This window comes from Tympanuchus pallidicinctus, unplaced genomic scaffold (assembly GCF_026119805.1).
Source record: "Tympanuchus pallidicinctus isolate F22 unplaced genomic scaffold, pur_lepc_1.0 scaffold15, whole genome shotgun sequence".
Taxonomy (NCBI): domain Eukaryota; kingdom Metazoa; phylum Chordata; class Aves; order Galliformes; family Phasianidae; genus Tympanuchus; species Tympanuchus pallidicinctus.
Window position 1 is genome coordinate 9,110,268 of NW_026294669.1, and position 24,616 is coordinate 9,134,883.

Sequence of the window (24,616 nt, forward strand, 5' to 3'; positions counted from 1 at the left end):
CTGAACTCCTGATCGGAGCAGCCTGACTGTGAAATTCCACATTTTGAGGGAGAAAAACAGAGTGTTCCCCAGCAGGTTACTTTCAAGAATAAATAACTTCTAAATAGCTTCTGCCTGAAGCCACTGAGATTTAAATTCATCTCGGGAAGATGGATTAATGGGCAGATGACAGGAGAAGGGTCAGATATGCATAATGAATGAACCATATGGCTTTTCTTCTTGGATGGGGATTACATAGCTGTATGTAAAATACAACAAACACCTTTGAACAGCACACAGATGCCTTCTAACTTAATGCTTAGATTGAGTTTGACACCCACTTTCCAGATGTGCTGATCGGGCTTCCAGTAGCCAGCTACTGGAGACAGGTCCTGCAGGTGGGTGGGTGGGATGGATGCTGGAGGCTGCTCTCCAGTGGTGAAATCTATGGGAGGTTGTACACCAATGCACTCTCTGGGCTCAGTAATTAACAGAGCTTCAAAGTGCTTGTCATCATCTTGAGCAGTAATAATAATAATAATAATAATAATGGATATGTGGCCAGAAACTGCTCATCATGGAGTGTTTCCGAGGTAGGAGATGATGTGGTTCCCTAGAGGGCCTGTTGCACCAGGAATGTCCATCCACCCATGTTATTGCCCCATCAAACCTTGCCTTGAGCACCTCCAGAGGTGAGCTCAGGCAGTGTTGATTAGGTCCCCATCCCTGAGCAGACACCTAAAAAGAAATGCTCAGAAGGGTGATGCTGTCACATTGACAGCAGTGCACTGTCTCACTTGGAGTGACCCCAAGCCTTATCTTTTCAATAGGCAATTGTGTCCCTCATCATAATGTTTGTCATTCAGTGGATCTACACCCTTGTCAGCCTGGGGGCAGCGGTGGTTCTGTATTTCTACATCGGCCAAGTGAGTCCAGGACTCCCCCTGGGTGAGTTATGTGTTCTTTGTATTATTAAATCTGCTTAAAAATTCATTAAGCTTTAATTTCACTTGATTACGAATTGAGAGACTATGCAGTTGGCACTAGGAAGGATTAGGTTTTGTTTCTTTGTTAGTTTCAATGCATTTTACATGTAGCTCTTCCATATTTGATTCTAACTGTAGCAAACACTAGCTTGGTAGTTTGAATATTGTGCTACTTGTGATACTTTTTATACTAGAAACGGCCAAATCAGACACTAAGAGTTAGGAAGGGTTGCAGATTGCAAATGTATCATGGCAATGACAAAAATCTGTTGTAAATACTTTTTAATAAAGTTAACTAATTGATCTAAACCCACCTGAGAAAACTTAAATGAAAATGGGAATTATGACAAGTTTCTCATTAAATCTCAGTATTCAAAACTGCAAAACAAGAGAGCCTTTTGATTCCAGATCTCAACAGGTTGAATATGTCAGGAATGTAATCTGGGAAAATATTCTTAGGCAAAAGGCTTTAAAAAGGTTTGTGCATGTGATAGGCTTAAACAAGTTCAAAATTAAACAGTATAGCACATTGAGAAAGCAGCTCAGGAGAGTCTATAGCTCCTTGGCACAGGGGCAGGAGAGATTTGCATTTGTCTGCCTCTCTAAAGGGAGAGGGTGATACATGCACAGCATGTGTCTGCTCACATACATACATATGTGGGTGCAAATTTGTATGAGAGTACATGGTGCAAATTGTATGGATGTGCTATTTTTTGTTTTGCACCTATGAAAAACTAGGTAAGAGAAGACAAAAGAGCCTGAGTTCGTGTGTCATTTAAACAATTCAGAGATAGCCACCTCTATTTATCTAGATGAAAAGTTATTGTAAGTAGATACCAAATTTCAGAAACCCACGCTGGGAGAAGCCAAAAATTAGTTATTATTCACTAACTATCAATCTATCACTCACTAACCTTTACACTACCACTGATTTCTATTTATCTGTATGGAAGAGTGGAGAAGAAACGAGATAGTTTTATGCAACCTGCTCTAGAGTAAGGTGTCCCTTCTCTTGGCAGGGGGCACGGAACTAGATGGCAAAGAAGTCAGAAATAAACAGATTTCAGCCTGATTTTTATTTGATTGTGACTGAAAGTTATCTTGTGGCCACACTACATCAACTGCTCCATGAGCTTGCTCTCCAAAGACAGAATGACCCTTCCATGCCGAGAGGTTGTGAGATGCTGGTTGAGTGATGCTTTGGATTAGGGACTAGATGAAGGCCTTGGGAGTGGTAGCTCTGCCACAAGAATGCTCCAAGATTTCAACACATCCTTCCTCTTTTCTCTTGGCCTCCAGCAGCCTAAGCCAAATCCAACAAACTCTGCTGGGTCTCTGTTCTCCTCCCTATCCCTCACCACAAACTTCTGGGACTGCTTTTGCTGCCAGCTCCAGCACTTGTCTGCCCCTACAGTGAGCCAGTGCAGGAAATTAACTGTACAAAGAAATCCAAAAGACTTGGTGTTGATATAATAAGCTAAACCAGCTCTCCATGGGGTCAGCCAGGAAGGAGCAGTGAGACCACGGCCACTCTGGCTTAGGCCAGCTACACAGCTCCTCAGTCTCCCCATCCCTGCAGTGGGAATGGGCTTCGCAGTCTCAGGAAGAGAAGGTACTACTGGTATCTTCGCTTTGGCCTCAGCACTGCTGGTATTTTAATAAGCTGTCAGTCTGGGAAGGGATAGCTGCTCTCCATAGGGATGGAGAAATTTGAGTTAATTTCTTGCTTCAAGAACTAGAGCAAGCAGGAATACTTCAAAAGTGCTCTCAAAATCACTAAATTTTTGTGTAATGAAGGCTGGTTTGGGATTTTATACAAAAATTCAATGGCAAAATGCAATTATGAGGGAATTAACAACCTACTGACTTTTTGTGCCTTTTTTTCTGTAGGAGCAGCAGCGAATTTCAGTTTGTTCAGCTGGATTAAGTCTGTTTTGACCACCCCATGCAGGTTGGTATCAATCACATGGCAGAGATCAAGGCACTGATCCACTAATGTGCGTAAACGTTGACTGTCTTCTTACCTTGAGCAGTCCATCTTTCCCTGGATGGAGACTCAAAGTTCTTAGTTACTAGTTATTTGCTTCAGTTAGCCCAGTGGCTGTGGTAATGGTGGAACAGGCAGTCACATTCCAGCTGGGTTGAAGTTTCAGAGAGGAAATTTGGGAGGAAACAGCAATAGCTGCAGGGGAAAATACAATAAACAAGGTCTTCAGTGAAGGAACCATTCAGTGTTGAATTTCTGAGGGATTGCATCTGCTAACACCTTAGAGTTTTCCTTCCCAGAAGACCTCAGGGTTTTTGCATGGTTGGTTATTAACTGGTTTTGTTAATTCATTTTAATCCTATTAATTATTAATTCCATAGAGTCTGGATTCCCATGGGAGTAGCGACCATCTCTGCTGCTTTACAATTCAGTGGGATATGCGGTTCTTAATCTATTTGACTTCTTTTCTGTTGCAATGGGGGAACACTGTACTGAAGACCATAAAATACAAGTGCTGTGCAGTACGTGTGCAGATTTGGTGGCTTAAGATAAATGAGGGTCCAGATATTTAGGCACATTGGCACATGCCTATGCTTTCCTTTCCAACTCTTTGACCACAGTCCCTATAACACAGTCACATGTCTTTGGTGGCAGAGGCAGCTCAAGGGACTAAGCTGAAGGCAGTGGGATCTCCCTTAGATCCCTGTGGATGTAGGTCCATGATGCAGCTAAGAACAGACAAGCTGGATCTCCTACATCACTGCCCAGCTCTGTCTCTACCAGACATGGGAAACTCTGCAAGAGTGGCATGAGGACACACCTGTCCAGCAGACCTCTTTGCCCGTGAACAGCTTCCTTCACACAGCTACTGCTGCCTCTCATGGCAATGTCTTAAAGCTGCAGAATTCTCCGTTAGCAGGATAAGAGCCCACAGATAAACCACACAGAACAGGAGTGAGGATGTCCTGAGGGAATGCACTATGCTTTTCGTGCCTCATTTAGAAAGAGGGGTTGTTGCCCATCTCTCCCCCTTTCACAGCGTCTGCTGCATTTGTAATGTGAGCCAGGGCCAGGAGTGAGGAGGTGAGAATGGGAACAGGGTGCACGGGACTGTGCTGGAAGCACTGTCAGAATTACTCATTGCACAGTGAGTCAGACCCTGCTGCATTGTATTCCAGGCACTTGGCTGTCCTGTTCCACCTCGGTGTGCAGCTGGATCCATTGCCTATAATTTAGCTCAGTGCAGCTATGATGATGGAGCACTTTTCCTCCTGGTCATCCCTTGGTGCATCTCAGTTGTGTCTCTTGCCTGTTGTCAGATGATCCCCATGGGAGGCTGGCTGACTTCCCAGGGAGGTGGCCAGGGATGGGAAGGGAGAAGCTAGTCCACCTCTGCTACGCTACAAGAAACTGCATTGAAATCACTTGCACATTTCTCCTAAGCTTTGTTTTCTTGAAATCCAAGCAAGACATAACAATGAATTTGAGGTAAAAAAGTCATCCTATTTAAGTGCAAGAGTGATGAAAACAACCATGGGTCCTTGGTACTTCCAAATTCTCAAAGAGTGGATGGGGCCCTTGATTACCTGATCTAGTGCCCGATTTAGTGATTGACACCCCTGCCCATGGCAGGGAGTTGGAAATGACCTTTGAGGTCCCTTCCAACCCAAGCCATTCTATGATTCTATGGAAGAGGGCCAGGTCATCGGATCAGCACTTCCAGTTGTGACTTGCAAGTGTGTAATAAGAGTTTCTTAAACTTTGCCTCTGAGAACAAGAGGCTGAAGGAAAGTCTCCTCTTTTTATTTCAAAGAGGAAGAGAGTTTCCGGCCTGCGTGGTTCCCAAAGTAATTGAGATGTACACAAAAGCTTCGGAAGCTGTAAGAAGGGTATTTTTCATTAGCAATGGGTCATGCTCCTTCCTTTCCTGCACAGTGTTAAAAGTGGCAGAGCCCAACATCTGGAGCAACTCCAAAGAGGAAATGTATATTTGCTAAGAAAATGTATATTTTTTGAGTATTTGCTGGGGGGGGGGGGGGGAGGGAGTATGGTCACTGCGTGCCTTCTAGGAAAAATGTTTCCAGATTAGCTGGAAGGGCAGCAGGAGAGATGTAACCCTTCTCAAACCCTGCCTGCCCCTGTTGGTGCTATTTTTGGTCTCTTCTGTTTTCATGGCTGCTAAAGGCAGACACTGGGTGATGCGAGTGCTTCTGCTTCTGTGCCTGCAGGAGGAGGCCATCGCCGAAGGAGCAGATCGTGGTGACCCCAGCCTTTGCGACAGTGGGCATGGAGACCAGGCAGCTCACCGAGGAGAATGAGGACTTTGCCTCCAGGCACCGCTACCACCAGTCCTCCCTCATCAGCAGGGAAGAGTTCAGGAATCAGTTTCAGTAAAGTTGGAGGATGAAAAAAAATAGCAAGCTGTCATTTCAGAAAGGGCTGATGAGTGCCAATCACTGCTGACATGCCTTGTGAAATACTTGAATGTGTATGGAAAGGATGTGATTAGTTATTTACATGCTCGAGGCTTGTTTATACAAGCTACAACATGGCCAAGTTACAAATCTTAACCTAAAGGGGAAGAAAAAAAAAAAAAGAAACCTGCTTGTTGTGCAGGGGTTTTCTACCTCAGAGTTTCAGTGACCAAAGCACTTTAAGGTGTTAGATGATAGGCCGGAGTCAGTGGCAAGTGCAAGAGGATTATGAAATATATTCATAACTGGAATTGAACCTGTGCCTTTATAAGCAGCAGTTCAGCATGGTGAAATCTACTGTGAAACGGTGATGTGATGCCTTAGAAGCTTTGCATAGTGGCTTCCCACATCCTTTCTGAAACAAGAGCCAGGACCTGAGAACACAGCTATCTCCAAATAGCACATCTCTTGGCTAAAAGGAGAGATGATTCAGAAGTGCCTTAACAAGATACATTTAACCTTATTTTGCTAATTCTGCTTAAAGCTCATCCTGTATTGAGCTTTATACATGCATACGCGTAAGTAAAAGGGGGGGAATGGGGGAAGGAATCACTGCCTCTCCCTTCTTGTAATCTCTGATCACTTCAGCCATTAAATTATTTATTTCTCCTTCTGTGCAATAAAAATGTCAGCATCGGGACACGTCTCACAGCACTAAATTAAGAGAACAACTAAATAACAAAGGCAGGGGCATCGGAACTGGGTGGGCTTTGAGGTCCCTTCCAGCCCAAGCCATTCTGGGATTCAGTGAGACAAGCAGCTCCTGCCATTGGGTACCATAGTTTTGGCCAGCACTGTTGGGAAGGTTACTGTGTCTGTTGTCTCAGAGCATGTTGTGCCTGGGCTTTCTGGTCCAGTTTCATTGCTGCTGTTGTATGCTGTAAGTAGAGCAGCTTTTCTTCTTAGTGCTTGAGAAGGGGTGTGCTGATCTTTCCTGGGGTGTTGGCTTTGACATTGTTAACTGCAAGGGTGGAGGGAAGCCTTGCTTCAGGAATCCTGAAGGTTGGTTTGGGACTCAGCCCTAAGCATTATCTGTCCAGAACAAGTTGCAACTCAGTTACTTTCATAATGAAAAGATCCTTCTATCTTTTAAGCTGTATGAGCTCTGTTATCATCTGTAACCAACCTTCCTTTGAGTTCGTGGAATTGTTTTTAAGAAATGAGGGTGTAAAAACATTTGTTTTTATGAGGTACGTAGATGTAAAACCTTTTTTTTCCCTGAGCCTCCAACTGTAAGTTGCTATGTGTAGGTTTGACAGATTCATTTGCAAAAGGCACAGATGCAGAAGGCATTGAAGGATAAATTATTCGCCTTGTGGTCTTGCCTAGATGTTCATGGTGTGTTTGTGATGCCACAACACAACATTAATAAGTGTCCAGGAATTAGAGTCATCTGCCTTAAAAACAGTGCAACACAAATAGAGTTGAGAATGGGCAGGGGAAAAGTCAAGTTTTGTTGTGATATGGGCATTAAGTGACAGCTCCTTGCTGCTAATTGCCATTACTCTGGTTCTGTCTGAATGTCCCATTGGGATTCTGCACTGGGAGAACCAAACCTCTTCAATCTATAGCTTTACCCAAACCTCTATACTTCTTTCCTCTCTTCATAGCTCTCTCGGTCAGCTTTGGGTTCCCTTGAGTGTTTTCATTGTGCACATTGGCCAGAAAATCACATGCTTGGGTTGGTCACTTGCAGATAATTGTGATTCAGGAGAAGCAGCAAACAAAACACCTGAAATAAATAATGATGCTGTGCCTGGGATGTGGCAAGGGGCTCTCTGTGGCCAGCAAGGCAGTATGTTCTCAGCCCTGTGCTTCTGATTCTGGATCAGCTTCCAGCATTATACCTGCACTTGGACAGGATGTGCTGAAGCACAGTGGCCAGCATAGGGTTATCATTTAAATTAGTGGGGAAAGGAGGTTCTTAGAATTATTGCCTTTGCCTAGTGAATTCTAGAAAGGGCAATTACTACCATAAATAGAAGGAGAAAAAAATGCAGTGAACCAGTAAGCATAGGAAGTCCATAAAAAAATGGGTGTGCAGTGAACTCACTAATATTCCTTCTCAGAGCAGGCTGAGAAGGGTCCTGAAAGAGAGGAGTCAGGGGTTCTGGGTTGCTTCAGATGGATCGAAATAGCTGACTGTTTTTCCCCCAAAAATACGGGGTTTATTTCTGACAGGAATCAGAAAGGAACATTTTAGACCTGGTGGCATAAACCTGCTGTGAGGGATGAAAGGAGATCACAAGACCCACATCCATCCTGACCTCCAAATGTCAAGTATCTGGAACGAGCTGCTTCCAAGGGAGGCACAAGGCAAACGTTCCCTGTATAAAGAAATCAATTGAGCACTGCTACCCCCGGAGTGCAGAGAAAAATGTTCAGGTGCTAAGTGTCTTTTGGATGATTGGGATCCATTAATAGATAGCTTACAGCATCTAGAGATGGAAGGTAATTAATTACTGGGTTAGGAACTATCTGTCTACTTCGGAAACTTGGGACTTTTAATAACAAATTCCAGGAGTAGAAACTGTTCACTTTGTACCTTAATTCATCATCAGCTGAAAACTTGTCTGAAGCTTATGAGCCTGCTCCAAGCTCGGGACAGATCTGGGCTATGTTTCAAGCAAGCTGCAGGAGTTCCGTGCTGTGGCTGGGAAGGGCTCCTGGAGAAATGGCCAGGAGTGACCATCGTGCGTAATCCTAGTGAGAAGTTATGGAGGTGCCTCTTCTGTCAAAACTTTTTTGTGCTTTTCTGCGATTTCAGGAGAAAACAATGCAGAACCTGACAAATCGGGCTGTGTGCCTGCAGCCCTTTGGGCTGGGATGTGGAAAGCAAGGTAAAACAAAACCAAACTGTGTTTTTCTTCCCCTGGCATGGAGTGATGGTGGCATTCAGTTGATCAGCATCCATATACCATATGCTTTACGTAGTTATGTTAGAGCTGGGGCTTAGGAATACTGGGGTTCCTGAGCTGACTTCTTCAGTGCCGGGATATCCCTTAGTGTAGTAGCAAAGGTGGGAATGAAATAACGTGGCAGGAAAATGTGGTAACTTTACCTTTTCAGCCACAACGCCTTGGCAAATTGGCCATCTGGTGGGGAAGGGAGTGCATTTGGGGGGTACAAAAAAGCCATCTGTGTTTCCTCCCCGGGTGCTTGTGATTGAGCCATGACAGTGAGGGGACAGTTTGGCTGTGATGGTAAATACTCCTTTGATGGCATTGGCTCCCATTGCGGTGCTTTTGTCCTCTTGGTGACCACAATGGCAAGAGGATGGGTGTAACATCCCCATGGCCACCTCCTGATGTGTGATGCTTTTAATGGGAATTTTGGGAAAAGGAGCATTAGCTGCTTGCCTGGGGGAGGGCCAATAGGAGTCTGCCATGCTGGGTCTTTAGTGGGATCCACTATGGCCACAGGGACATGGAAGCATTTGGTCTGGCCCTGTTTTCTTCACGGCTGTGTGTTCAGCGATGTTTATTTTGTGTCTGCATGCTGCCGGGTTTGTTCTCGCTGCGCCTGTTGGGTAAAACAGTAGGAAGAATTTATTGAGTCTTTTTGGAAAAGCACTTGATACCGCACTTCCTGCCTGTTGGATTTACAGCTTCAGAGGATGAGGAGTACTTATAGGAATGGGGAGCCATTTATTTCATATAAAAAGATAACTCCAAATGTTTGAACTCCTGCCCTGCGTCTTCCGCCAAGGTATCGGAATACTTCTGAGCTCCTCACACAAGCTTTAACTCATGGCAGTGCATTCCTTGGCTGGGTGTTGGTTACTCTGTCTTCTGGGTTAGGGCTCTTTCTGTGATGTGTTCCATAGGAAATAGGTGGGTCCGTTGACAAAGGCTGATGCAGCCTGGAGAGTTGGTGGATGCTCTGTCCCTGCAGACACCTAAGGTCAGGCTGGAGGGGGCTCTGAGCACTGGTGGAGCTGTATGTGTTGCTGCTCACTGCAGGGGAATTGGACCAGATGGCCTTTAGGTGTCCCTTCCAACTCCAGCAATACTGTGATTCTGTGTCCGATGCAGCTCCTTGCCAGCAGTTCCTGGGCCACTGAGATGTGGCCCAGCTGGTTGTGATTTGTTGGTTCACTTCAGAGAAACCTGGAATAGAAGGGAGCAAAATATCCCCGTGTCTAGGTACTAATAACTGGAAAAGCCGATGTAATTTGCATGCTTGCGTGGGCTCATCAGTGCCACCTTTTGGGTGGAAAGAAGCCTTTGAGAGTTTGGGTTTCTCAGTGAACTGTTTGCTTATGCTTCTGCGGAAGGGAGAACAGGGGGACTATGGACCGAACTAGCATTCTTTGTCTTTGTCTTGTGTTTGGAGGATTGCCATTTGTTGCTGTGGTTTGAAGTGCTGGATTCTGCTTGAGTGGAAGTGCTCGTGGAAATTCAGCCTGAATCTGAACTAGCTGAGGGGGGGAAAGCAAAGGATGTCTGGGCATCCCATGGAGGAGATGGGGATAGGATGGGTTGGGGTCGTGGCGGCAATGAACTGTGGGCTGGGGGCTGCCAGCAGCGGCACAGAGCAGTGCTGTGGTGCGCACTGCACACAGCATAGCCAACAGTGTGGAGTTATGAAAGGGAATTTCAGAACAATAAAGGGAAATCCTCTGCCTCCCGTGCAGCCCAGCCTGGGAAATTGACTGCCGCGAGAAACTGCTGCTGGAATTTAAAGGAGAGCGGGTCCGCTTTATAACCAATAAAAGATTCGTAGTCCTTTGGCAAGGACTTGCCGCAGCCTCGGTGGGAATGGAGTATCAGGGCCACTTAACGCTCGCCGCGCACAGCCGGAAAGAAACTTTCCAGTGGAGCAGAGCTGCCCGAACCCGGCCGGGTTCCGTTCGCTCCGATCAGTGGCGCAGCCCTTCCCGAGCGAGGGCACCGCGCAGCCCGAACCTCTGCAGCGGGCACGGAGCTGCCCGAGCGGGGAGCGGGCTCTGCCGACAATAGGGGACGGATAAAAATAGTGCGGAGGAGCGAGGGGAGGGGGGGGGGACCGAGCCGGGCGGGGGGGCCGTGCCGAGCCGTGCGGGGCCGCGCCGGGTGATGTCAGGCTCGAGGAGGAGCCTCGGCCGCCTGCCCTTTTACTTTCGGGCGCCGGCACTTGGCCGCAGGCTGCCGCTGGCCGGGCCCCCCCCCGCCGCCATGGGCACCCCGCGCTGCTGAGGCCGGACCGCGGCTGCCCCCTCCCCGGGGCAGCTGCCCTCTGCCGTTCTCCTCCGTTCCCCATCGCCCCGCTCCGGGCATGTGAGCCGCTCCCTCCAGCCCCAGCAGCAAGCCCCGCTCCCCGTCCCGTCCCCAGCGCCATGCCGGCAGCCTGCGCCCTGCTGCTGCTGCTGCTGCTGCTGGGGCTCGGGCTGGCCCCGCCGGCCGGGTCGCTGCCCCTCGCTCCCTCCCGACGCCTTCCTCCTCTTCCTCCTCCGCCGCCGCAGCCGCCTCGCAGCCGCCTCGGCCGTCCCTGCTCGCCTCCCGCCGCGGGACACGACCGCCCGGGTGAGTGGGGACACGGGGAGGGACGGTGGGTCGGGTCTTGCTCCACGCGTGGGCTGCCCGAGCTGTCCTGCCCCGTGTTCTTAAGGGTGCTTCTGGTTTGCTAAGGGAACGTGCGGGGGAAGGCGTCAACGCGTTGCTGGGAGCGAGTGTGCTCGGAGGCTGCGTGGGTGCCCTCCTGCCCCTGCAACCTCACCGCTGCTGCACCCCCTGCCCGGCACTCCGCTCCGTGCAGCTGCTCTGGGAGCAGTCACCGGTTGGTGCTTGCTTGGCAGTGATGCTGAGCCTGCTTCCAGCACGGGCAAGCACGGGAGGCTGCGTTTTGTACAGGAAAAGCAGAGCTCGCTTCGGTTGTCGAAACCGAAAAAAACCGTAAGTGGGTTTACTTGTTTGCCAAAGGAGGCACAGTGTGAAATCCTGGGAGCACTGGTGCCTGAGAATGTGCTGCTGCACACCTGCCTGATGGGCACAACCAGCCTCAGCTTTTAGTCTGAACCACAGCTTTTAGTTCCTGATGGCAAGAGAATGCCGTGCTTTGCTGCTAAGTTTGCTCTTTTTCAAGCTATTAAACTTCAGGAAATGTGGTGAAACTGTAATGCTTGAGTTACCTTAATGCATCCAAAGTGTGATGCTGTAGGGTCACACTGTCCCCAGTAACCAAGGTGTGTGGTACCAGTGGGGTGTGAGCAGCATGAGGACCACGAGGATGCAAAGAAGGGAACCTGGGGCTGTCCCACTCAGCAACATTGCTCCAGAGGCCCCTTCCAGGCCAATGCTGCTCACCTGCTCCGGGCTCAGAGAGATGGACTCAGCGACCACCTGCTCAAGTCCTCAGCTGCTGTTTGGTGAGAGTCATGCAGATCTCTTGGTGGATAGCAAAAAGTACTCCATTTCAGATTCCTATCTGCTGTCTTTTCCTGTGACCTCAATGACTCCTGAGAACCGATGGAGGAATGCGTCACCTTTGCTGGGGCCTGAAAAGCTCCCTCCAACCCTCTGCCAGAAAAGAGTGCAGATGTGATGTTTGCAGCTACAGGTGGTTCACAGTTTGCATCAGCCCTGAGCCAGGAGGAGCGGTAACAGCAAATGGCACAAGTGATGCCACATGCCAACAGCTGCCATGGGTCACTGTGAGTCACAGGTTCCTGCTGTCCACTGGGGGATCAGTGCTGGGGATGGTCTCAGGCCAAGCTGTAGGCACAGAAAGGACCGCTGTGGTCTGAATCCCACCAATTCTTCCACTGCCCTGAGGAGTCCTTGTGAATGAGAGTGGGATGAGATGTCACTGAGCCCCTAATGCAGTCCCTATGGAGCAAGAGAAACAGAGGTGTGTTGTTCCCATCTCACATATGGAAATAACACCCTGCTGTGCCTGGCACGACACCAGACCAGGAATGACCTGGGAAGGAACTGTCTGGGATAGGGTGTTCACAAGGATGTTCCTTCACACCAAAGTGGTGTTTTGCCTCCAGAAGTGCCTTGGACTTCCCATTGCACATCGGGTGCTCTGTTTAGTCACATCAATGCAGAGAGGTGCAGGATGCTGCTTCTTTCAGTGCTGGTGCTATGGGAGGGTGTGTCATTCATTCTGCAGGTTCAGAGGCCCTTGGGGCCAAGTAAGCTCAGCATTGCTCCTTCAGGTTGAATGAATTAAAAAGTACATATGCATGCACACACAAAAAAGGAAAATAGAAAAGGAAAGGGAGAGGTGCTGTTGTGCTGGACTTGCCTGGATTTTTCAGTTTTTCTGCAGCAAGCACCAGAGCCACTCCATATCTTTCAGGATCACACTGTTTGGGCAGCCTTTTGCATGCTGCTTTTCCCAAGCAGCAATCACTGCTTTAGGGTCATTCCATTTGCTGTAGTTACTATGCGTGGCTGCAGCCCATGGTGCAGCCATCTCCCTCCCCAGGGGATGCCAGTTTTGGGATGGAGAGTTTGGCTTAGAGGAATGAAGTTCCCCCCCATCCTCGCAGTCCTCTGGTGCAATGTGCTTGCTTCTTCTGATAGGGATCCCAGTTTTAGGGTCAGAAAACTTTCCCAATCAGGTCCCAGGCTGCAACCCCATGCAATGAGTCTGGTCACGGAATCAAGGAATGGCCTTGGGATGAAGGCACGGCCACATGCTGGCACCTGTCTCAGTACCTCCCTGTTGCTGGAGTGCAAAGAAGCTTTAAGGGCAGATTGATCCAGGGGATCAGAAGTTGCTCCAAGCAAACTTAAAGGTTTCTTGTTTTAATCCCCTGATGCTGTGCGATAGATAATCCATGGCCTGCAGCTGGTGGACAAACTCGTCATGAGCCCCCGGTACCCCAAACACAGGCTGTTATTTACATCCCATTGAAGATGTAGGTCACACAATGTGCTTTTCTTTTTCCTGATCATCTGAGCATAAAAGGCAGAATCTAATTTCCAGTGGAAACAGACCTGATTACAAATTCAAATTTTTAGTTCCCTGAGCAGTTTTGCAACATTTGCATTGTAATTTGCTGTTCCATAAATATTAGAGGTTGATTTGCTGGGATATTCATCCGGAGCAGGTGCAAGAAAGCTACAAGCAGAGGCTCAGGGAGAGAATGAAGTCTATGGGTGACCGTCAGCAGAAAGTGGGGTTCTTCAGGTTGGTGGAGTGGAGGTTCAGGGGAGACATTATGGCTCTCCACAACTCCCTGAAAGGAGGTTGTGGCAAAGTAGGGGTTGACCTCTTCTCTGAAGTAACAGCCATAGGATGAGAAGTGATGGCCTCAAGTTGCACCAGGGGAGGTTCAGGTTGGATGTTAGGAAACATTTCTTCTCTGGAAGAGTGGTGATGCAGTGGCACTGGCTGCCCGGGGACGTGGTGGAGTCGCCATCCATGGAGGTGTTCAAGAACTGTGATGTGGCAATGTGGCACGTGGTCAGTGGGCACAGGTCAGTGGTTGGACTGGGGATCCTAGAAGTCATTTCCCACCTTAATGATCCTATGAGTGTGGGTTTGTTGCATCTGGCCACCCTTCCCTTCTGCCCTCTTTGCCAACGTGTATGCAGAAGCAGCCATGCATTTTTAATGCCCCTGTACTGTACCACAGCATCAAGATGGCTCTTTGATTATGCAGAGAACTCGTGTTCATCCTTTCAGGCTGAAATCATTCGAATCAGAGGACAAGGAGAGAACTTTCCCACCCAAAAGGGAAATGATGTTGCGTTACTGAGCGGCCAGCCCAAGTTATAATATAATCTTAGAAAAATGCAGTTCCCTCGAGTAAAGGAAGCTCTGTAAACTTCAGCTCCTTCAGGCTGCCCGTGGAGCTGTTGCCTGTGTAGTAGAAGTGCTGCTGTCAAAGTGGGATGCTCAAGAGAAAGCAGGATAAGAACTAGTTCTGCTTACAACGAGGGCCTGTGCTAGGGTCAGAGTGGTGAGGTCCGTACTGCAGGTGTTAGGATGCTGGGTCCCATCCCTTCCCTGCTGTTAGCTTTTTCTATGTGCTGTGCATGGTGAGCCCATCCTGAAGAAGTGGCAGCTGGAGCAAGGTGAAACACCTGCAGGGTTTTGCTGATGGAGGTGGCTGGGTTCAGAATTCTACTCGTGGCAGAAGATGGTTTGTTTTTAGGGCTGTCAGCGTTTAGGCAGAGAAAGAGATGATAAACCCATATAAAATTCACAAGGAATAGAAATATCTTTTATTTGGTGAACCAAGTGCACAAGCCAACCCATCTCCCTTGGTGCTGGTGTCCACATCCAGTCCTGCTGTGGCTCTGGATGAAGGCATTCGACAATATCTGACCTCCATGCAGTAAGATCTCTTCAGGGGGCTTAGGTGTACAAATACCCTGCTCTGTCCTGATGCGGATTCTTTTGGTAGCTGGTTTTGTAGCTGGTGCTGTGAGCATCTCCCCCACTGTTGTCAGCACCTTGGCTGTGGGCGATGCTGCCAAAATCTGCACTGAGAGCTGCAGAAAATAGGCCCAGTTAGCCCCTGGGGCTGTCATTAGAGAGGGAGAAAGGAGCTTATGGCTGTGAGGGCAGTAGGGAAGGGTCCTTTTTGACTTGAATCTGATTTAGCGAGGAGGGGCTGAGGAATGTTTCTCTGCACCTACCCAAGAATGTGGGGTGGCTGCCGTGACACCCCCATGGCAGCGCATGCACCTTTGGGACATCTGTCACTGTTTTTCTGCATGCTTTGGGCATTTCTGGGAAACTCTGTGCAGGGATTTTGGGTACACGGGCAGCCTCCTGTGGACCCATGGTAGCAAAGGAGGGCTTCATTTTGCTGCTGTGTTTGCTCAGGAGCTTTCACAGCACCCTGCCTCTGCAGCCATGGGAGGAACTTGGGGGCTGCAGAGCACAATCACCCGCGTCACCGCCTGTCGGGACACTGCTGGTAACACCCTTCCTCTGGTGGAAAATCTCTGAAGCCCTGAGGAGCTGGTGTGAAACATCATGCTGTGCTGGGGCTGGGGTGAATGGTGTGAAGTTGGGGTGGTGGTGGCCACATTGCTGCAGCCCAGCAGGGCTGGTGTGGGGCAGAACAGCGCTTCTGGGGTGCGTGTAAGTTGGAGTTCGGGTGTTGGAAGGGTTTGGGCTTTGGCTCTGTAAAAGCACAAGGCGGGCCTTGGAAGGGAACTGAAGCCATCTCCCCTCGCAGGGGTCACCCCAAAGATGGTTATCTACTGCATTTTCAGACATTTACTTTGGGGAGGGGTTTGTCAGCATCTCTGAATAGTGGTTTGGCTGCATCTGTGCTGTTATCAGTAAGAGAACACTTTCTTATCAGGGAAACCATAGCAGCTGGTAGCTAAAGCTTCTGGGAAGAAAGACATACAAGTGATGGCCAGGTTTGTCTTGTATAGCTGCAAGATCTCCCGAGCTGACAAGTGGAGGTGGTTTAGGAGGTAACACAAAAGGGAGGAATGCACTGAGCTATGCCAAGTGCTGCCATGCGAATGCACGACCAGGAGTGCAAACCTTGGCAAACAAACAGCATGGTTTGCTATTCCTGCGATCAAGGGCTGCGATTGTGGAGCACAGTCCTGCTCTTGTAACTCATCCTTTATCTCAGGACTGGAGCTGGGCACAATTGTCTCTGTGTCTGGGGGATGAGGAGTGGGGTTTCAGTGGCTTCGGCTCACAAAGGCATCCTTAGAGAGCTCCTCACCCCTGGTACAGGCCTGGGAGAGCTCAAAGGAAAGAACATTCATCATTGTTGGATTTGGGTTCGGTTACAGGACTAATGTTAATTCTTTCGGGACATTATCGGCTCTTTCAGCAGATGCAGAATGGGCTACAGAGTGAAAGCAGCATCCAGCCCTGCAGATAAAAGCCCTTTGAAAGGGACATTTCTTAGGAGGGAAACTTGATCGGGGGCACAGAGTCACAGTGAAGGTGTTTTCAGAGGGTTGGGTAGGGGCAGCCCCACAAGTCTTGCTTTGCAGCCCCATGTGGGGCCATGGGCAAATCAGCTCTCACCACCTACAGGGCTTGGCTGCTGCAGAGACCCCAAACCAGGGAATCCATGGGTCTCAATGGGAGTGCAGCAATGGTGGGCAAAGGCCTGGTCTGGAGCTCCCAGCTCAGTGGCCTGGGAACCTTCCCCTCCCTCCAGTCCTGTCAGCAGCCCTCAGCTCCCAGGTTGGCTGTGTGCTCCCAACCCATTCCTATGCAATGAGTGAACACGTTCCTCCCCTCCCAGTGTGATGCTGCTTAGGAAACCCCTCCAAAAAAAAAACCAAAAAACCCCAAAACCAGCATAATCCTATTTAAGCCCTAATGTGGCACCAAACCCCTGTTCCATGCTGTCCAGTCTACTCATGTCACTGCCATGGCTCTGGTTTAAACCAAGCTCTGTGGCTGCTGCTCTCTCCCCCACTGTGGGCACAGCCCATGTGCTGTTAGAAGTGCTCACATGGCTCCTACCCCCATACCATCCCAAACCCAGCAGCCCCACTGCCATCCAGGCCAGTCCATCAACACCAGTGTGTGTTTATTCTTCCTTGCAAGCTCTGCTTAAGTCAAATCCAAGGCACTGAGCTGGGAGTAAATATGCTGCATTCAGTGACTTCTGTTACACATGAGGTCAGGCAGAATGAGCTAATGCTCCCTCCTGGCCCTGAATGAAGTGCAAGGCTCAGAAAGCAAAGTGGAGTTCCGCAATGCATGGGCTGCTCTCACCCCACCTCGGATCAGCCCCTCTGCCCCAGTGGGCCATGGTCACATGTGGGGCAGCTGCTGGGAGCTTGGTGCTGCTGGGAGGCTGTGTGTCTTTATCAGCATTCGATGGGTAATTAATCTGGCCTCGCCGGAAGCAAGGCCACCTTCCCCTGAACTATTGTCCTTGCCAACCCTGGGTGAGATTCATAACAATCGCAAACCCTGCAGGCAAACTCCGTGGTTCCATTAATTCCTTATTTGTGTGAGGAAGGGCTGTCTTATAAGCAAACTTCTGAGCCCATAAAAACCAGCAGCAGCCTTGTCCTGCACTCCCAACTCTCATTCCACCTCCCCTCACCAGCGCTGTGCACACTCATGGAGCTGCCGTAGCTATTTTCTTTCATTTTTTTCCTTTTTTTTTCCCAATTTTTTTTTTTTTTTCTTTTTGCAGCCAGGATGTTTTTTCTTGCCTTTTTATTGTTCCAGTGACCTAGCAACTGCGCTGCGGTGGAGCCCTGCCAGCAGACTTCCTCCCGGTGCCGTCTGACGGTCTCCAGCAGCACTGTCCTCGGATGGGAGCAAATGCTGCAGCGACATCAGGTCGCGTACGGCTCTGCCCACACTGCTGGCTTTGCTCTGGAATGCTCCAGGGGGACCTTAAATCCCTGGAAAGAGGAGCGAGGAGCACTGCGTGGGTGACTTTTCCTGGTGCGCTGCTGTCAGGGAACAGCCTGGAGGATTTAAAGAGGGAATGAGGTGTCTGTCAGCTAGTGCTTCTGGCTCCAGGGGGTTTTGCTGGAGTTTCTGTGTGGGTATGGAGAGCTTGTTAGAAATAGATTTGTATTTGAAGGTGTTTTCCAAAGGCTGGACTGTAAAACAGGGCTTTTTAAAATTCAGTTGTCAAAAGCTGTGTGGAATCCACAGCTGGTGACTAGAGAGAGGCTCAGGGTGCTGCTCCAACTGTGGGTCAGTTGATGTCCACCAGTGTGGGTTCCAGAGACCTGTGTGTCAAGCCCAGATTATCCCAGTGGAAGAGCAGGAGGTGCAGGTCCCTGGGCTGGAGCTGGGACCTGGGTGGCAGTGGCACTGTTTGGAGCACTGTTTGGAACACCAAATGGTATGGCTGGAAAGCCCTAGGCAAGCAGGACAGCATCCTGTTGTGGTGTGGGCTTTGTCCTTGGCCTTTGGAGGCGGCCCTTGGTTTGTGAGTGCTCTTTATTTCCAAGTACCTCTCTCTGAGCTGCAGGGCACTGCTTTTAAAAGGAATTGCTGAGGGTTTTGCTTTTCTCATGGTAGCTCTGAGCCTGGGGCTCTGGAATCATGAGCGTAGAGTTATTAGAAAGGGTAAGAAGCAAACCCAGCCCTTATCGTCCTTGGTGGCAGCCCGGGGAGTGCAGCCTGAGCCCAGCCCCAGGACATCTGTCCCCATTGCAGCATGGACAGATGGACACCAGCAGACAGATGGCCACCGGTATCCCAGCTGCTGCCGCCCACAATGGGGGCCTCGAAACCCACAGGGTGAGTGGCTGAAGTGAAGCCCCGGCTGCGATGGGTTGGAGCAGTTGGTGGCTGGAGAAATCCTTCCTTCTTATTCCTTGTTGAGGAGGGGGGAAGCGGCTGCAACGCTGAAAGAATTAGCGAAAAGGGTTAAGCGCATGTGGTGAAAAACCTCTTGCATTCTTCCCGTGCTTAGTGCACACGAGGGACCTGCTCGAAGCAACATTATCGGCGTGTTTACGCTGAGCTGACCGGTCTCTGAGCATGAACATTTTTTTAAGCTCCGGTTTTCCTCCTCCCCCCCCACTCCTCGAGCTGCTCCTCTCAGGGCAAGTACAAGGAAGGAAATTGAAAATCCCAGTGTGCCCTGAAAGGTCCAGATTTAGGGCTGCAGCTTTTGTTCGCACAACCCTGCTTGGCTCCTAAGCGGCCTCCGCCCATGATCCCGACATCCGCAGCCGCGCTCCCCATGCAGCGCCGTGCCCCCGCTCCTCCTCCTCCTGCCGAGCCCGCACTCCTTCCTCGGCTTTGCCTCCCCGCCAGCCGGGAGTTTTCTAAGTTTAGATGACTTTTTCCCCACCCCGAGCCTCGGGTGATGCTGAGATGATGCAACTCCGCAGATGTGGGCTCTGCACTTGCAGCCACGTTGCCACCGGAGGAGGCTGCGTTGCGTTACATTCAACTCAGCCTGAGATGGACCCAAGGATGTCTGTGAGATGTTGCAGTGCTGTGGTTTTTGGTGTTGTGCTGTCCCATGGCTGAGGACGCATCCAGGGCTGAGCCTTCACCACCTGTCCCTGCATAGGATCATGGATGTGAGCCAACAGTGTGTCCTGAAAGCCAAACATGTCCTGGGCTGCGTCAAAAGGGTAAGGGAGGGCATCCTGCCCCTCTGCTCTGTGCTGTGAGAGCTCACCTGGAGCACTGTGTCCAGAGGTGGAGTCCTCAGTACAGGAGAGATGTGGAGCTGTTGGAGTGCATCCAGAGGTGGGCCACAGAAATGATCCTAGGGATGAAGCACCTCACTATGAGGACAGGCTGAGAGCTGAGGCTGTTCAGCCTGGAGAAGAGAAGGCTGTGGGGAGTGCTGAGAGCAGCTTTTCAGTATCTAAAGGGGGGCTGTAAGAAAGGAGACAGACTCTTTATCAGGGTCTGCTGTGGTAGAGTAAAGGGAAATAGTGTCAAACTAAGGGAGGAGAGATTTAGATTGGATATAAGGAAAAAGTGTTTTTTAATAAGAGTAGTGAGGCACTGGAACAGGTTGCCTTGAGAGATGTTAGATGCCCCGTCCCTGGAGACATTCAAGGTCAGGCTGCATAGGGCTCTGAGCACCTGGTAGAGCTGTAGGTGTCCCTGGTCATTGCAAGGGTTTGTACCAGATGGTCTTTAAAGGTCTCACCCAACTCAAGTTCTCTTGTTAAGGTTGGAAATCATGAAGGTTGGAAAAGACCTGTGAGATCATCAAGTCCAGTCCCAGCTCATTCTCACCATGCCCACTGACCATGTCCCTCAGTGCCACATCTCCATGGTTCTCAAACACCTCCAGGAACAGTGACTCTACCACCTCCCTGAGCAGCCTGTGCTGCCATTTCACAACACCCAGCCAACCCAAGGCCTTGGGAAATCTGCTGGAATCTGATCTGTTTGTCCTGGCTGTGCTGTAACTCAGCTCCCCAAACCAGCCGGCTTGCTATTGCTTGCAAAGAGAGCCTCTCACAGCCTTGTTCTGCCTGGTGAGGATGAGGACTAGTTTTAATGGGAAATGCACACACTGGTTCCCACAAGTGGTGTGATGGCTTTGGGCTGGAAGCAAAATATTAAAGGTGGGATGTGCTTAGATCACCTAGGAGTCAGTGTTTGGCTGATTTCTGTTGGGTCCCCATGTTGTATGCCAGGGTGTTTGCTGGATGTTTGGGGCTGAGGCTTGTGCTGCTTGCTATCATTTTCAGAGGGACTTCAGAGAATTGGAAATTGCACCAGAGGTTCTTGTGCTCATGGCCACCTGCCTGCTTCTGGAAGGGCTGCAGAGCATAGGATGCCAGGGTGATCCACACCATCGTGTCTCTCCTTTACCCTGTGATGGGCACATGGAGCCTGGATTTTTATTTTTGCTCTCCTTTGAAGATTTATTTTTCCTCATACACACAAAACATGTGGGGGTGCTGAATGCCATTGCTCCTGCACTCAGTGGTGAGTTTTGACATTTGGCACGAACAACCAATCCAATTTACACTGGTGTGGATCCAAAACTAAATGTCATGGCTGTGTTATGATTATGCAGAACTTTCTCTAGTGTAAATGAGCTCAGATCTTGGCCTCACACATCAGCACCAATGGGATTTTTCTTCGCTCTTCCTTTCAGCCATCAACAGCAGCCATCAGATGAAGAGAAGCCTGGACATGGCCATGAGGACTTCCAGCTCTCTCATGGGGGACCTGGAGCTCACCACGGCGCTGCGTGGCACCAGGCAAGAGGCAGAGTACACTGCTCCCCCTGCCAGCACCAGCACTTTCTCCCTGCAACAACAGGGATGCACAAGGAGCAGCCCTCCTGGCCCCGCCTCCCCTCCTGGTGAGTTCTGATGTTCAGATTCCCACACGCTGTTTGCCCTATCTCTGTTTCCATTCATTGCTTATCACCCTTGGGTGAGATAAATGCCTTATTGGGATATGAGTGAAGAGGGTGTCTTTAGTTCTTTAATTCCTTGGGTTCTCCTGGTTAAGGACTACAGCAGGAGCACATCCCAGGCAAATGCCTGGCTGCCAGCTGTTGGGTGTCCTGGCAGAGCACTCCTCACCTTACACGTTTGTAGTGGTTTGCAATAAATCCAATTTTCTCTTGCTGTGCACAAATGCAGACAGATTTTGAAATGCTGACATGTTTTGGTGATGGAAACCCTCTGTTCCCAGCCATCTCTCTGGCAGCATGTTCTACAATAAATGCAGGAAATGTGGGAAATGCTGCTATGACCCTAATTTACTGCATAGGGTAGCACTAGGTACCACTTATGGGTGATGCTGCTTCAACCCTGACCTGGTCAGCGGGAAGATCAGTTTCTCTCTTCTCCCTTGCTCTTTGCAGCTGCTGAAAACCAGGCAAGAGGCAGGAGGGCACTGGCTTCTCCTAGTCATCCTGTGGACACAGATAGGACATTTTTGCCAAGACCAGCTCTATCCTCATCCCCAGCATCACAGGCACAAAGTGTGCTCCCCACCACCCCTGCACCCAGCTCCCCGGGTCAGCCCCCCTCTTCTCCCCATGCTCCCAGCACCCAGACGGGTGCAAGAGGGACCACGCTGGATCCTGAGAATGCTGCATGGAGTTCCACAAGCCCTGAGTTCACAGGATCACCCACCTCCAAAAACACTTCTAGAGGTGAGCCTTGCTGGTCCTCAGGTTTGTGTCACAGCTTCAGAACATCTGGAAGCCTCTGCGTAGCTTTTGCTCTCTTGAACCAGTGCTATGTTTTGCATGTGTTTGGTAGAGCCAGGCTGTCGGGATTTGGAGTGGGATGGGTGCAAAATAAACAACTTTTCATTGAGTGAGCTGGATTACTCCACCATTTGTAGGCTTTTCCATGGGGGTTTTGGTGCAGTGCTTTCATGACTTTGAGCCACGGTTCTTGCACGAGCAATAACTTGGGTGACCCTGAATGGAGGAGATCCATGCCTTTCCAGAAGAGCACTTTGTCCAGATTGAAAACTTCCTTTGCTTAATATGCATACATGCAGTGTAAGCATCTGGGAAGAAAACGGATCCATCTGTTTATAATTTCATACACATAAATCCAGCTCTTTTGTTGTGCCATAGCCGCTGGAAGCAGCCACCAACCATCCAAAGGCTCATCACTGGAGAAGAGAATGTGGGGTTTCCAGGCCACCAGTGACTCCATGTCCGCCACAGCCACCAGAAGCACAGGGAGGACGTTGCGGTCTCTGCCTGCCAGCACCACCCTGGTCCATCCGGCAGAAATTTCCACCTCTGGTGCCAAAACTGTTGACCCTCCAGACTGGACCCTGTCTCCTGGGCAGCCTTTGAGAGCAGGGGCTGATGGTGGCACTGGGGCCACCGTGTCCTCTGCAGATCTGCTGCTTGCCAACGCAGGCAGCACTTCCACATGTGAGTTTTGATGGCTAGCTGTATAAGTCAGAACATTATTTAAAGAGTCTTTATAAACAAAATACATCCTTTCTATTTTAAAGAAAGGAGGAATAATATTGTACTTGGCACATTCTGTACGTTTAAAAACATTTCACAGAAATGAAAGTATGGATAAATATTATTCTAGTTGGAAGAGGAGGATAGATTTTCTTTGAAAACCTTCAGTAGAATTTTGCAAGCTATTACTTCAGGAGTTCTTATGTGGAGATTGGTTTTTCCCTGCCCTAATGATTTCCCAGTAGTAAATATTCACACATATATTGTCTGCCGGGACAAAACCTTCCCAGCTGCTTCAGTTTGTACAGTTTTCTATTTCTTTTCTCTTTTTTCAGCCTCTCACAGCAGTCAAGAGCCCAGGAGCATCCCAACTGCCGGAGAGGTGATGCTGCACTCAGATGTGTCCACTGTGCTCACCAACATGAGAGTGGGGACATTGGGCTCTGCTCCGAGCTCTGCTACCAGCCCTGAGCCCACCAGCATTTCAGGGGACACTTTGTCCTCCTTGGAAGCTGGGACACATGGAGCTGGCAGCTGGCAGAGAGACCTCTCTACACAGCCCCGAGAACCTTTGCTTGCCAGTTCGCTCTCTGCCTCCAGACGTACATTTACAGGTATGTGGTTGCTGTGTGACTGAGTTGGATTTTGCATCACTGAGTTTGCATTGTTCTCCTGTAGATAACGCCATCAGTCAGTGTTGGATGAGTGGCTGCACTGGGACTGGGGGAAGGTTGGGAGTGGTGTTCAGCTTCTGGTTGAAAAACTGAAAAATATCAGTGGCCTACTTGAGTCTCCCATACTGAGAAAAGCAGTCGCTGTTTATAAAGATATACATATATATATACATATAAAGACTAACCATCATCTGTGTAACTCCGTATGCATTGATCAGATCTGGTTTTCTTGTATCTCAGGTGTCAGAAGCAGCCACCAGCCAACTGACACGTCAACAGCAGAGGAAGAAACCACAGCATCCTCTGCCACCAGTGCCTACATTTCAGCCACAGCCACCGGCAGCGGGGGGAGACCTCCGAGGTCTGCCACAAACAGCAGTGGATGGGCAGCAGAAGTCTCTGCTTCCAGCAGTGGTGCAACTGGGACCTCAGGCACTGTCAGATCACCACCTGCCTCTTCTGTAAGAGAGACCCACAGAGTGCCTGGGTCCAGGGAGACCACAGCTTCCAGCCAGCCTGAAGCAGAGCCTTCACTGCCACTCTCTCCTTCTTCTGCAGAAGGCCCTTCCATAGGTGAGGAGTAAAAGGAGGATGGTTACTTTATCCTACTCTACCTGCACATCTCAAAATGTATTACAACTATATAGAAAATGCTTTTAAGGAGGAGAAAGTTTGGCTTGGTGTTTTTACAGAAAAGGCACACATATGGAAAGTTTCCTTGGGCCAAGAAAAATTCACTTTCAAATCGTTTCAAAATTCTTTGCCATTTCCAGTTGCTATCACTATTTCTTCGACATGGGAACTAAGCAAGTGGAGACTCGATCGTGATCGTCCTTGTGATCCCAGGGACCCAACTTCAGATCCTGTGATGTTCCCCATGGGCTGTGCTGCCTCCCAAAACCAAATCAGCTTCAGGACAATTTGTATGTGGTCTCAGGTCTTTCGTTCTGTTCTTCACTCCTGGACCTGGTTGTAGTGCTGAAGGAATTCAGTCCCTCTGAGCCCATTCCTTCATGACCTGTTCTCCCTGACCACTTTGCTGCTCAGCGTTGTGCCCTGTCTGAGCTGTATTCCAGGCTTTTCAGGCTTGTTAAGAGATGTGTTTGTTCTAGCAGGATAGAGTGCCCTCAATCACTTAATGCTGAAATCAAGTGCGAGGTGTAGTAGTTCAACAGTTTCTACGTAACATCACTTTTTGTGGCATCAAACCACATCTTTTACAAGAAAAATTT

At 49.5% G+C, this 24,616-nt stretch overlaps 2 protein-coding genes across 6 annotated transcripts in view; both read left to right on the forward strand.

Moving 5' to 3' along the window:
• Positions 1-6,035, forward strand: part of SLC12A8 (solute carrier family 12 member 8) — a 46,465-nt gene extending 40,430 nt beyond the window's left edge. For all 4 annotated transcript variants that reach the window (XM_052674796.1, XM_052674798.1, XM_052674797.1 and 1 more), the window contains 3 exons: positions 810-927; positions 2,856-2,916; positions 5,181-6,035. In XM_052674796.1, the coding sequence (XP_052530756.1) occupies positions 810-927; positions 2,856-2,916; positions 5,181-5,346 (345 nt within the window). In that variant the 3' untranslated portion in view covers positions 5,347-6,035. The remainder of the gene's footprint in view (positions 1-809; positions 928-2,855; positions 2,917-5,180) is intronic.
• Positions 6,036-10,528: 4,493 nt separating this feature from the next.
• HEG1 (heart development protein with EGF like domains 1) overlaps positions 10,529-24,616 on the forward strand; it is a 36,484-nt gene continuing 22,396 nt past the window's right edge. The window contains exons 1-6 of one of the 2 annotated variants that reach the window (XR_008204756.1): positions 10,529-10,930; positions 20,914-21,123; positions 21,634-21,927; positions 22,363-22,671; positions 23,046-23,324; positions 23,625-23,957. Coding sequence is in view for 1 of the 2 variants with exons in the window: in XM_052675593.1 (XP_052531553.1) it covers positions 10,744-10,930; positions 20,914-21,123; positions 21,634-21,927; positions 22,363-22,671; positions 23,046-23,324; positions 23,625-23,957 (1,612 nt within the window). In the remaining variant the exon portion in view is untranslated. The remainder of the gene's footprint in view (positions 10,931-20,913; positions 21,124-21,633; positions 21,928-22,362; positions 22,672-23,045; positions 23,325-23,624; positions 23,958-24,616) is intronic. The other variant, XM_052675593.1, reaches the window with a different exon arrangement.